This window comes from Carcharodon carcharias, chromosome 7 (genome assembly GCF_017639515.1).
Source record: "Carcharodon carcharias isolate sCarCar2 chromosome 7, sCarCar2.pri, whole genome shotgun sequence".
Classification (NCBI taxonomy): Eukaryota; Metazoa; Chordata; class Chondrichthyes; order Lamniformes; family Lamnidae; genus Carcharodon; species Carcharodon carcharias.
This window is the reverse complement of record NC_054473.1, coordinates 11,301,942-11,315,678: the sequence shown is the minus strand read 5'-3', so window position 1 is coordinate 11,315,678 and position 13,737 is coordinate 11,301,942. Positions and strand designations below refer to the sequence as shown.

Below are 13,737 nucleotides of genomic sequence, written 5' to 3'. Positions count from 1 at the left end.
TTTTAAATTGTAAATTGTGCAAATTTTAGCAGTAACACTAACTGTTAAGAGGAGAACAGCAGTCCAGTTCAAGTCCCAGAGTCATGTCGACTCAGGGTCTCCTCTCCCCATGGCCCCTCCTCCCTCCCCCCCCCCCCCCCAACCCCCCCCCCCCCACCGGTCCCCCTCCCCGGTCACATGACCCAACTCGCCACGCAGCCGGGGGGGTGGAATCTGCCGATTGCGGAACTCTGTGCCGCAGGCCCGCCTGGTTCTCCGATCGCTGCTGGACCCAACGTGCACACTGTTCGATTCACGTTTCCTTCCCGCCCCATCCCATTTTCCACACCATCCCCTCCCACCACCCACCCCCCACCCCCCCACAACCCCGCTCACTCCCCAACCCCCCCGCACACACAGACACACTCAGGCAAGTCTTCCGGGCGCTGGATGTCAACTGAACCTCTTCCCCCCCTCTCCTTCCTCCTTCATTCCTCCTCCCCTGGCGAGGTCTCAGCTGCTGCAGGCCATGGCGTCGATCACTTGCTCCAGCTTACTTCGTAGCCTCTGCCTTCTTGCTTGCTCGTCCTTCTCCAAAGTTGACAAGATCTGAAACAAAAGGGGTGGGAGAACAAGGTGGGCGGGGGGAAAAAAAAAATCATGAGTTAGAAACCATTGATTAGCCCCGAAGAAGGGTCATACGGACTCGAAACGTTAACTCTGATTCTCCCTCCACAGATGCTGTCAGACCTGCCGAGTTTTTCCAGCATTTCCTGTTTTTGTTTCAAGTTTCCAGCGCCTGCAGTGTTTTGCTTTTATCATTAATTAGTACGCCTGGAGAACTGGTCTCTAATGTAGTTTTCCCTCTATTTAAAAAGAGTAAAAGCTTTTTAGGAGAGATGGTGGTGTTGTGGTAATGTCATTGGACTAGTAAACCCGAAAACTAGGCTAATGCTCTAGGGACACAGATTCAAATCTCAACACATCAGCTGGTGGAACTTAAATTCAATGAATTAATTAATTTTTGGAAATCTGGAATATAAAGCTGGTCTCAGTAATGGAGATGGTCACCATGACAACTATCTTCAATTCTCATAAAAACCCATCTGGTTCACTAATGTCCTTTAGGGAAGGAAATCTGCCGTCCTTACCTGGTCTGGCCTACATGTGACTCCAGACCCAGAGCAATGTGGTTGACAGTCAACTGCCCTCTGAAATAGCCTATCAAGCCACTCAGTTCAAGGGGCAATTAGGGATGGGCAACAAATGCTGCCCTTGCCAGCGACACCCACATCCCACGAAAGAATAAAACCTTGCCTCAGCTGCATCTCAATGGCACTCTTGTGCCAGCAGGTGATGGGGTCCAGTTTCATTGCAGTGCAGCACTGAAAGAGTGCTGTACTGTCAGAGGTGCCCTCTTTCAGATGAGAAATTAGACTAAGCCCCCTGCCCTCCCCCACCCTCCCCACCCCCCACCCTCACCTCAGGTGAACAGAAAAGATTCTGTGTCACTATTTCGAAGAGGAAGACAGGAAACCCTCACTGCTGCCCTGGCCAACATTTACCCCTCTGTCAATATCACAGAAAGAAAAGATTACCCAGTCCTTGCTGTGCACAATTTATTAGCTGCGTTTCCCTAAAATTACAACAGTGACTACACTTCAACAAGTACTTGGCTGGACATAAAGCACTTGTGGGACATCGTGGGGCTGAGAAAAGTGTGACAGAAATGCAAATTCTTTCTCTTTGTTTACTGCCCTCAGCAGAGAGACGGACAGAGAGAGAGAGAAATTCACAGTGACAACGCTGAGAAAATCAAATGGAGAACATGGCAATTTCTAAAAAAAAAAGAATTGTTCCTGTGATGTACCCGTTGCGGGTGAATAGATTCGCTTGCTGAAGCAAGGACCCCCTATTTCAGAGGTTGCAACCGGTCACCAAAGCAGCCATGAGTTTGTAACACCAGGGGTCTACCCTGTGGACATTTAAAATGATCTCCTGACTTCTTGTGTAAGTGATGCAGTGAGGAAATTCTCCCTCCCTCACCGCCTACCACCCAGCACCTACCCGCCCCCCGCCCCCACCACCCAACCTCCTTTCAAATCACACGTTCCAACTGGGAAAGTCTGCGCAGCTCAATACTTCACATCGTGTCGGCACAATGGGTTCAAGCGATTCAATGGTGGCTGGTGGGGGAGGATGTCAATTAGACAGCTAGTGGTCGCCAAGCCTGTGATCAGTCAGAGGAATGGGTGCTTCATTAACCATTTCACTAAGTTAATCATTGCGTTTAGCACCAGGACAATTAAGACTGTTTCCAGCAGTCAGTAGTTTCTATCAATATCTCCACAGGTTCTGCCTCTGATACAGAGTCCCCACACTGCTGCTTCTGATTAATGACAGCCTCCGCTTACAGATTAAACTCCGCATGTGGACCTCCGTTGGCAAAAGCTGGAAATGACACAAGAAATTGCATTTATATCGTGCCCTTTACTTAGTGAAACATCCCAAGATCCTTCGCTGGAGCATTAGCAAACACAATTTGACGCTGAGCCACATAAGGAGATATCAGGGAAGATGACAAGGCAAGGGGCATCCTTAAAAGGAGGAGAGAGAGACGGAGAGGTTTAGGGAGGCAACTGCAGGGCTTAGGACCCAGGCAGCTGCAGACACGGTCGCCAATGGTGGAGCAATTAAAATCGGGCATGGGCAAGAAGCCAGAATTGGAGGAGCGCAGAGATCTCAGGGGGTTACAGAGCTGGGGAGGGGGGTCAGGCTATGGAGGTGTTTAGCAAACAAGTTTTCAACTGAGGAGTTGCTGAAGAGACAGCCCAGAAATGAGTGTGGTGAGCAGTTCTAGAAGAGTATACTGCGCTTGGAGGGAATGTAGTGTAGAACAATAGTTGGACTCCAAGGGTTCAATTGTGAAGATGAACACAAACTAGGGTTGTATTCCCAAGTATTTAGAAGGTGAAGCAGGTGATTTAATCCAAGATAGTAAGGGGAACAGATAGTTTCTCTCATCTACCCTGTTTCTGTTGGTTAGGACACCTAGGACTAGGGGACATAGCCTAAAAATTAGAGACTGACCACTGAGGAATGAAATTAGTAAACGTTAAATGTTTGCACACACAGAGGGTGGTAGAAGTTTGGAACTCGATTCCACAAATGGCAATTGATGTTGATGTGCAATCAATTGTTGATTTGAAATCTGAGATTGATAGATTTTTGTTCATCAAAGGTATTCAGGGAGATGGAGAAAAGGTGGGTTTATGGAGTTAGGTCATGATCCCATTGGGGGGCAGAATGCCGAGGGACTGAGTAGCCCTCCTCCCGTTCTTATGCTCCTATCAGCTAGATCTTGAGGCAGGGTTAAAGCAAGCAAACATGATTCGAACGAGCCAGAAACATTCCCAGGAACTGTTATCAATCAAGAAAAGGAAAAAAAAAAGTGGACTGGCACTTATATGGCGCCTTTCACAATCCTCAACGACGTCCCAAAGCAGACAACAAAGTACTTCTGAGGTGTAGTTTCTCCTTTGTGATGTAGGAATTTTCCACGTTTATTCCGCCTTTTCCACAAATAAACTGTCCATGAATTCTTCAGCCCAATAATATTAACTAGAAGCCTTCGCCAAACCTTATAACGTCAGCTGATTAGCATATTTTACAATACTGGTCCTAAATCGCTAATTTTAGTCAGCTGGTCTCCTTCCTTCTGATGGCGGTTGTCAGGGAGCAATGATTCTAATCGCGCTGGAACAAACATATCTTTCAAGAACAAAAATACCTGGAAAAACCCAGCGGGTCTGACAGCTTCTGCGGAGAGGAGCACAGTTAGCGTTTCGAGTCCGCTCACGGACTCGAAACGCTAACTGTGTTCCTCTCCGCAGATGCCGTCAGACCTGCTGGGTTTTTCCAGGTATTTTTATTTTTGTTTTGGATTTCTAGCATCCGTAGTTTTTTGCTTATATCTTTCAAGAACACGCGCCGATAAAAGTCTAAGACTATAGACTAATGCTGCACAGGTTTGTGTGTGGTTGCTGACCACTGTCTGTTTTCGAAAGTAGCCGTCAATTTATTTATCACCGCACAAAGTAACTCCAAGGCCGCGGTTTGTTTATGTTTAGAGTGAAAGGGCCCTAAAGTTCCGGCCATCATACTGTTGTGTCACGCGACTGCTATCATGGTGGAACATGAACCGGGCGAGTCTTAGCCTTTCTTAGTCTAAAAGTTCCTAAGGGAATACCACACAGCGTTGGGGAAATGAGACTGTGAGGGTGGTATACTAATCCCATTCCATAAACTGTTCAACTGTGGTCAGGTTGCAGTGGGCCCAATGAAACATAAAATAGCATTAAATTCTCCGACAATGAGTAAGAAGGTTGGCAACTGCAGTGTTGTGCTTAAGAGTTGAAACTAATTACGGAAAGCACAATTTTAAAAAATACATTAAATAAAGGAACGATTTGATAAAGCCTCTCGCTCAAAATGGAGGCTAACTTTCATCAAGGCCAAGTGGCAATTGCCTGCCTTTTTGGGTTTTTTTTTTCTCTGCCTGACACAAGCTGCTCGGCTCAGTGTTAATTACTGCCGACGCTTGCCAACAAGTGGATGTGGCTAAGGGAGCGTTAACTGAGCAGGTTTTAATGAACAGCCATTAGTAACCACAGACTCTGGGCACCACAATTTAGGAGGGGCATGGAGGGCGGGGAAGAGGTTGCGGAGAATGGTTCCAGGGATGAAAGATTACAATTACATGGATGGACTGGGGAAACCGAGGTTGTTCACCAGACGGGGCTAAGAGGTGACTTGATAGAGGCATTTAAAACCATGAAGAGTTTGAATGGAGTAAATGAGGAGAAACTGTTTCCAATGGCTCAAGGGTCAATAACCAGAGGGCACAGATTTAAGGTGATTGGCAAAAAGAACCAAAGATGACATGAGGAAAATCTGTTTTACATGACGAGTGGTTAGGATTTGGAATGCACTGTCTGGTAGGGTGGTGGATACAGATCCAATAGTAGCTTTGGAAAGGCAATTGATAAAAAGGCAAAGAAGAAAAAGTTGCAGGGAAATGGGGAAAGAGCCAGCCGGGAAGTGGGACTAACTGGATTGCTCTCTGAAAGAGCCAGTACAAGACTCAATGGGCTATAGAGCTTCCTTCTCTACTGTACTATGCCTTGGCTCTGCTGGATTGTAAAATGGCAAATCAATTGATAATTGAGAAAGGGTGGCTGAGTCTCCTGCCAATTTTCCAAGGTATTCCTGATTTGCAAGGATGTTTAAAAAAAAAAGCATGTAGGATCCCGAGCTTTACGGATAGAGGTATAAGAGCACAAAAGCAATGGTAATTTTTATAAATCAGCGGGCTCAACTGGCTAGAAGGAGGGATACAGTGAAAGCAGTTTTAGTCTTTTGATTACTGTCCAATGACCCACAGCAGTAGAAAAGGCCAAGCAGAGATTTCAAAGTGTTTTAAGAGGGTGGAACAAAGCCATTCTCTCCGGTCAGGGATTCAATGGTGAAGGTGACAGTTTTGAACTGATGGCCTGAGAGACAGGGAGGTGAAAGGGTGCATTGAAATATAGGAAAGCACTAGGCAAGAAACCCACATCCACCTAGCTCACCTTCTACCATCCTGGCGGTCACATGACACAATGGTAATGGAGTTGTTGACTAATCGCAGTGATTAATCTCTCTTAATTAGTCTACAACAGAGCCAGACATGACATGAGGAAAATTCCCAGTGATGAAAAAACTTTTGGAAACATAGCTCCAAAATCACGTGGTTCCTCTCAATCACGTTACACTTCCCACATACCTTGTCTCAAACGACTCACATACTATACGCCCCCAAAAATATTATTTTGTGAAAAACATCTATCTAATTTCCTTTTGCAGAGGTTTCTTGGAGTATGGACTGCTTTGCCACAGGGATTACATCCTTTGAGTGAAAACTGGATAGATTTGAAACAAAGTTAAATACAGGTTTATGGGAGAGAGCAGGGCACTGGAATTAGCAAAAACACAATGAGCTGAAGAATATTGTGCCATGAATTTTCATACCTATAGTTCAATGGACCCCAACCCAACTCATCTCTGCCCCCAAATGGAATTTGCATGCTTTTTTTCTATTCATTCACAGGATGTGGGCTTCACTAGCTGGGCCAGCATTTATTGCCCATCCCTAATTGCCCTTGAGATGGTGGTGACCTGCCTTCTTGAACCGCTGTAGTCCGTGTGGTGTAGATACACCCACTATGCTGTTGGGGGGGGAGTTCCAGGATTTTGACCCAGCGACAGTGAAGGAACAGCCGATATATTTCCAAGTCAGGATGGTGAGTGGCTTGGAGGGGAACTTCCAGATGGTGCTGTTCCCATCTCTCTGTTGCCCTTGTCCTTCTAGATGGTAGTGGTCGTAGGTTTGGAAGGTGCTGTCTAAGGAGCATTGTTGAATTCCCACAGTTCATCTTGTAGATGGTATACACTGCTGCTACTGTGCGTCGGTGGTGGAGGAAGTGAATATTTGTGGATGTGGTGCTAATCAAACAGACTGCTTTGTCCTGCATGGTGTCCAGCTTCTTCAGTGTTGCAGGAGCTCATCCAGGCAAATAGGGAGTATTCCATCACATTCCTGAATTGTGCCTTGCAAATGGTGGACAGGCTCTGGGGAGTCAGGAGGTGAGTTACTCATCGTACAATTCCTAACATTTGACCTGCTTTTGTAGCCACAGTATTTATATGGCTAGTCCAGTTCAGTTTCTGGTCAATGGTAACCCCCAGGATGTTAGTGGGTGATTCAGTGATGGTAATGCCATTGAATGTCAAGGGGTGATGTTTGAATTCTCTCTTGTTGGAGATGGTCATTGCCTGACACTTGTGTGGTGTGAATGCTACTTGCCACTTGTCAGCTCAAGCCTGGATATTGTCCAAGTCTTGCTGTTTTTGAACATGGACTGCTTCAGTATCTGAGGAGTCACGAATGATGCTGAACATTGTGCAATCATCAGCGGAACATCCCCACTACTGACCTTAATATGGAAGGAAGGTCATAGATGAAGCAGCTGAAGATGGTTGGGCTGAGGACATTACCCTGAGGAACTCCTGCAGTGATGTCCTGGAGCTGAGATGACTGACATCCAACATCCACAACCATCTTCCTTTGTGCTAGGTATGACTCCAACCAGCAGAGAGTTTTCCCCCTGATTCCCATTGACTCCAGTTTTGCTAGGGCTCCTTTATGTCACACTCTGTCAAATGCCGCCTTGATGTCAAGGGCAGTCACTCTCACCTCACCTTTTTTTTGGAAATCTGCGAGTTAGTCTATAATCTGTGAGTTGGTCTATTTTGCTGAGAAGGTTGACAAGTTGACAATGCCCACAATTATTAACGCATAAATGAGCCATTATCTCGTCCTTAGCCTCCTGGTTATTTTTAAGAGCTTGCTGGATTTGCACATTAATTGTCCATTAAACTTGCAGCAGAAAGTCAGGGCTGGCCCATTAAGAAAGCAATTAGTCTTTTAACAATTTGGTAATCAAATACAGTCTCTCTAGCCCAGTAAGGGAACCATTTAAACCTTTCAGTCAATTTCAGTCTCATTCTTACATGTAGCAATTCTTCTTAGAGATTTAAAACATTTCAGATTTTAATTTTTTTCTTACTTTTCCTTCTCTATTCATTCAATCTTTCTTTCCCTCTCTTTATTTCTCTTTCCATAGTTGATTTGACTCTAATTCCTCCATTTTCCTTCTCCACTGTTCACCTGTTTCTTTCTCAACTCTTAAAACCCTTGGGTTAAGGTAATAGGCTGTTGATCCTGTCATTCACTAAGGTCCCGGGTGCCCCATTGCCCTCGCCATGCCAGGATCGGCTCCTGCCTCCAACAAGGGAGACGGTAACGTCACTGGGCTAGTAATCCCGAGGCCCAGGCTAATGCTCTGGGGACATTGGTTCAAATCCCACCACAGCAGCCGGTGGAATTTAAATTCAATTAATACATTTGGAATTGAAAGCTAGTCTCAGTGACGGTGACCGTGAAACTATCGTCGATTGTCATGAAAACTCATCTGGTTCACTAATGCCCTTTAGGGAAGGAAATCTGCCATCCTTACCTGGTCTGGCCTACATGTGACTCCAGACCCACAGTGATGTGGTTGACTCTTAACTGCCCTCTGAAATGGCCGAGCGAGACACTCAGTTCAGGAATAGCAAACCAATTGTGGCCTTGCCAGTGGCACCTACATCCCATGAAAGGATAAAGAAAGGCTGCAAAGCAAAATATTTCTCAGCTACCCCACTCTGGCATTGTTTGAGTCAAGTCAACAGGTGAGGGGGATTGGGATCAGCTCCAACATTACCTGCTCACAATGAGAATCAAATCCATCCAGACAGGATAGGGGCAAAACTACAGATATAAAGGGAAGAAAGATATAAATCCCAAAAGGAAAGAGTATGTTTGTATGATTTTTCTCAGCTTGAATCCCCATACTGACTGAACTTGTCCTAATTGCTCTTCAATCTGCCCATTTAAATGCTTCAAATTGGACATATCTGTATATGTAAACCATACCAAGCCTGTTTCAGTAAAGGTGAGCTACAAAGGGACTGTGATTTTTATTAAAAATAAATTTATACACAGACTGGCAGTTTCACTGCTGAACTGGAATCGGTCTGTGCCAAAGTACAGGTGATCTAGGGACCCCTCATGAAGCAAACACATGCTCAGAAACGCACATTTCATCATTGGAGCGCAACAAGGAAGGTGATGAGCTGTGCAGGAGAGGGACTGAATCATTAGCCACCGACACCTGAGGTTGGTAATCTCTCTCTTTGATGCACTTACTGCTTCCGTATGGAGCTTCTGTAATTCTTTCATTGGCCGCCCAATCCTGCTTGCTGGCTAGATGGAGCCAAGTCTGCAACAATTTCAGAAGGCCATTCGGCCCATTGGCTGGCTCTTTGCAGAGCACTCCAGTCAGTTACATTCCCCTGCTTTATCCCTGTAGCCCTACATGTTTATTTTGCTCCAGTGCCCAACCAATTTCTATTTGTAATCATTGATCATCTCCGCTACCACCACCCTCACACACAGCGAGTTCCAGGTCATTACCATTGGCTGCATAAAACAGTTCTTCCTCAGAACAGCCTCTGCAAAAATTTAAAAATCTGTGTCCTCCTTGTCCTTGTATCATCAGCTAATGGGAATACCCTTATTCAAAAAGGGAGGGAGATAAAACAATAAGTAACAATAGGCCAGTTAGCTTAACGTCTGTCATTGGGAAAATGTTGGAGTCTATTATAAAGGATGTAATAGCAGAGCATTTAGAAATGTATAATATGATCAAGCAGAGTCAGCAAGGCTTCATGAAGGGGAAATCATGCCTAACAAATTTATTAGAATTCCTTGAGGAGGTAACAAGCAGGATAGATAAAAGGGAACCAGTAGATGTAATATATTTGGATTTCCAAAAGGCATTCAACTAGGTACCGCACATAAGGCTATTTAATAAGATAAGAGCCCACGGTGTTGGGGTTAATATATTTAGCATGGATAGAGGATTGGCTAACTAATAGAAGATAGAGAGTCGGGACAAGGGGGGCATTTTCAGGATGGAAACCTGTAACTAGTGGAGTGCCACAGGGATCAGTGCTGGGGCCACAATTATTTACAATATATATTAATGACTTAGATGAGGGAAGTGAATGTACTATCGCCAAGTTTGCGAATGACACACAAATAGGTGGGAAGGCAAGTGGTGAGGGTGACACAAGGAGTCTACAGAGGGATATAGACAGGTTAAGTAAAAACTTGGCGGATGGAATATAATGTGGGAAAATGTGATATGTTATGCATTTTGGCTGGAAGAATAGAGGAGCTGAATATTATTTAAATGGAAAAAGACTGCAGAAAGCTGCAGCACAGAGGGATTTGGGAGTCCTTGTGCATGAATCCCAAAAAGCTAACCTACAAGTTCAACAGGTAATAGGGTAGACAAATGGAATGTTGGCCTTTATTTCAAAGGGAACGGAATATAAAAATAAGGAAGTCTTGCTAAAATGATACAAGGCACTATTTAGACCACACCTAGAATATTGTGAACAATTTTAGTCCCCTTATTTAAGGAAACATATACTGGCATTGGAGGCAGTCCAGAGAAGGTTCACTAGGTTGATCCCAGATATGGAGGGATTTTCTTATGAGAAGAGGTTGAGTAGGTTGGGCCTGTACTCACTGGAATTTAGAAGAATGAGAGGTGACCTTATTGAAACATATAAGGTTCTTAGGGGGGTTTGACAGGGTAGATGCTGAGAGGTTGTTTCCCTTTGTGGGAAAGTCTTGAAGGGCATAATCTCAGAGTAAGAGGGTGCCCATTTAAAACAGAGGTGAGGAGGAATTTCTTCCCTCAGAAGGTAGTGAATCTGTGGAATTCTTTACCGCAGAGGGCTGTAGAGGCTGGGTCGTTAAGTATATTCAAGGCTGAGATAGACAGATTTTTAATCAGTAAGAGAATCAAGGGTTATGGGGAAAAGGCAGGAAAGTGGAGTTGAGGATTATCAGATCAGCCATGATCTCACTGAATGGCAGAGCAGACTCGATGGGTTGAATGGCCTACTATGTCTTATGGAACAGCTTTTCCTTGTGTACCTTACCTAAACCTGTCATAATCTTGCACCCCTCTATCAAATCTCCCCTCAATCTCCTTTGCTCCAAGGGGAACAACACCAGCTTCTCCAACCGAACCTTGCAACTAAGATCCCTCGTCCCTAGAACCATTCTGGTAAATCTCCTCTGCTCCCTCTCAAGGGCCCTCACTTCCTCCCTTCATGCTAGGGCAGTTGATCAATAGCTTGGTCAAAGGAAGGAAGGTATTAATGAGCCTCTTAAAGGAGGAGAGAGAGGCAGAGGCACCTAGGGAGTGAGCTTGGTGTCAGCTTCACCAATACTCCTTAATTTACCTCACACTGGTTGGTTGGTTGGTTGTCTTGTACTTAAGGGCTTTGCTCGTTCACCTTGGCTTCTCAGTTAACAAAAGGAAAATAAGAGTCATCGTTAAATTGGACTAGAAACGTTAACTCTGTTTCTCTCTGCACAGATGCTGTCAGACTGGCTGAGATTTTCCAGCACTTTCTGAGTTACCTAATGTCAGTAGCTTGGGCCTACACTCATTAGAGTTTAGAAGAATGAGAGGTGATCTTATTGAAACATAAAAGATTCTGAGGGTCTTGACAGAGCAGATGCTGAAAGGCTGTTTCCCCTCATGGGGCAAATAGAGGACTAGTGGCCAAAGTTTCATAATCAAGGGTCACCTATTTAAGACAGAAATGTGGAGGAATTTCTTCTTTCTTCTCTTATTAATCTTTGGATTCTCTATCCCCGAGGGCAGTGGAGGCTGGGTCATTGAACCTACTCAAGGCTGAGATAGACAGATTCTTGCTCCACAAGGATGTCAAGGGTTATGGGAACCAGATAGGAATGCAGGGTTGGGGCCACAATCAAATCAGCCGTGATCTTACTGAATAGCTTGAGGGGCCAAATGACCTACTCCTGCTCCTATCTCTTATGTTATTATGTCAAGTAATGAAGCAATGGCTAGGTGTGTTAAAATTGGGCTACTGGAGGGGGTAAGGGGGTTGGTACGAAGAGGAAGAGCACCCTATAGGGTAGTGGGAAGGCCTCGACACTTCCATTGTTCTGCTGGAGAATGGATGATGGGTGTGGACCAGGATCTAGTACAGCTGCAGTTCCGCCCACAGTTGGTCTAGCCCGCTGACAAGGGTAATGAGTGGAAGGACACTTGAGCGAAATGTTGTAAGGCAGCCGTTGTCTGTTGAGACAGACCCCAGCAAGAGAGAAGGGGGATAAAACCAGGCATGACATAAGGGAAAAAGAAGATGGTCGGATAGCAGAACGCCATCTGAAGCGCTTACCTCATCCCTGTACTTGTTGATGTAGGTGTAGATCTCATGCAGTGCACTATTGCTATTGAATTGGTTCAAGTGTAGCCGCGACTGCTCAGCCAGATAAGCGCTCATGTCCTGGTCACTGATCACAGGCATCTTGGAGATATCCGCATAGTACCTGCCCAGATCACATTGAAAAAGAGTAATTCACAAGCAAGCATGGCCACAAAATCCTATGACATTGATTTCAAAACAGGTTTGGAGACCAGGTAAGACCATAAGAAATAGGAGCAGGAGTAGACCATTCGGCTCGTTGAGCCTGCTTCTCCATTCAATACAATTGTGGCCTATCTTGGGCTTCAACTCCACTTTCCCACCCACTCCCTGATCTTGAAGCTACACCCTCAGCTTCTCAACCATAAACAGAACGTAGAAATGGCCCTGAGATGAGAGGGAGTAAGTTCGTAGTTTACTGGCCAGAGTGACCGTCAAATGTTGGGATCAAAATGTTGGGGTCAACAGTGGTGTGTGCTCAGCATGGTGACTAACTCAAGGTGACTGCGTGCATCCCAGACTATTTACGGTTGTAAGGACGTGTTAAAGGTATGGCAGGGAAGTCTCCACAATTGCTGAATGAACCTCCCTCAATATCTAATCACGTGGAGCAAAGAGCAATTGTATGTCGACTTTTCCCTCTTTTTACTTTGTTTTCACAAAGAGGGTTCAATCCCACTTTGGAAGAATAGGAGAGGCGATAGAATAGACGTTAATCTCAACATCTAGAGTAGACCTCCCACTATGAGAACACAATGGCCTTCCAATTTGCGTGTCAGCTTGGTTCAGTGGATAGAACTCGCCTTCTGGGCAAGAGGTTGTGGAATCAAGTCAGGTAAACTGGGTTGTGCTCCAGTGTCACAGTGACGGAATGCTCCCTTTCGGGTGACACATCACACCAAATAAGTCTGTTCAGTGCATGTTAAAAGACCCCGCAGAACTACTCAAAGAGGAACAGGGGACTCTCCTCGTGTCTGCGTTCCTGCTTCAACTCACATCACCAGGAAAGACACCACTCGTCTCGGTGTTTGTGGGGTGTAATAGCTCGTGTGTAATGCAGCGCTTCCCAAACTCGTTCCTGCTGTGACCCCATTTTCACGCTTCACACTTGGTGAGCCCCTGGAGTGAAGGGGTGGAGAGTTGCCGACTGGGACGTAGAGGAGGGGGGTGGGGTTCAAAGCTCAGGAGTAGAGGCACTAGAGAAAACCAAGATGCCAACCACTTTGCACAGCTTGCTTCATTAGGCCATGCCCATTAAAAGGGCTTTGCAGCTGATCGCAGGGCTGCCAAACCGGAGTCTCTGTTCCACAGCCATTGCTGCTGCCTGGGAGCTCGCTAACCCGATTACTCATCCCACAAACCCATTGGTGGGAGGGGGGAGGGGGGGAGGGGGGTCACGGCCCACAGTTTGGGAAACCCTGGCATAACGGTGTCAATATTTGACGACTTATAAACAGCCGCAAGAAATTCAGAAGCAATTCATGCCGTGAAGCGCACTCTGGTAAGGCTGCAATGGAAATATCATTACAGTAAGGCGTAGCCCGGTTATAATCACTTCAAGTTGCACTGCCACCTTTAGCTAAAACTGGAGAGGGTGGGCTCTAAGCTGAGCTTCTAGTCGACAATTTTTTAAATCGCTCATTACCCGAATGATACTGGAGCTAAAAAGGCTCAAGTACAAGGATAGGTGGCATAGACCAGCTTTGCATCTACTTACGTAGGCCAGAATCTGACATCCCATAGGCGGGCAGACACGCGCCCGACCCATCCGGCCGTGAAATAGCGCGAGATGGGGTC

The 13,737-nt window shown here is 45.7% G+C and overlaps 1 protein-coding gene across 1 annotated transcript in view; it reads right to left on the bottom strand.

Annotated features, from left to right (window-relative positions):
• Positions 1-396: 396 nt before the first annotated feature.
• plxna1b (plexin A1b) overlaps positions 397-13,737 on the bottom strand; it is a 538,027-nt gene continuing 524,686 nt past the window's right edge. The window contains exons 30-31 of the mRNA XM_041191009.1: positions 11,914-12,064; positions 397-588 (exon numbers count right to left, since the gene is read on the bottom strand). Coding sequence (XP_041046943.1) covers positions 493-588; positions 11,914-12,064 — 247 coding nt within the window. The 3' untranslated portion in view covers positions 397-492. The remainder of the gene's footprint in view (positions 589-11,913; positions 12,065-13,737) is intronic.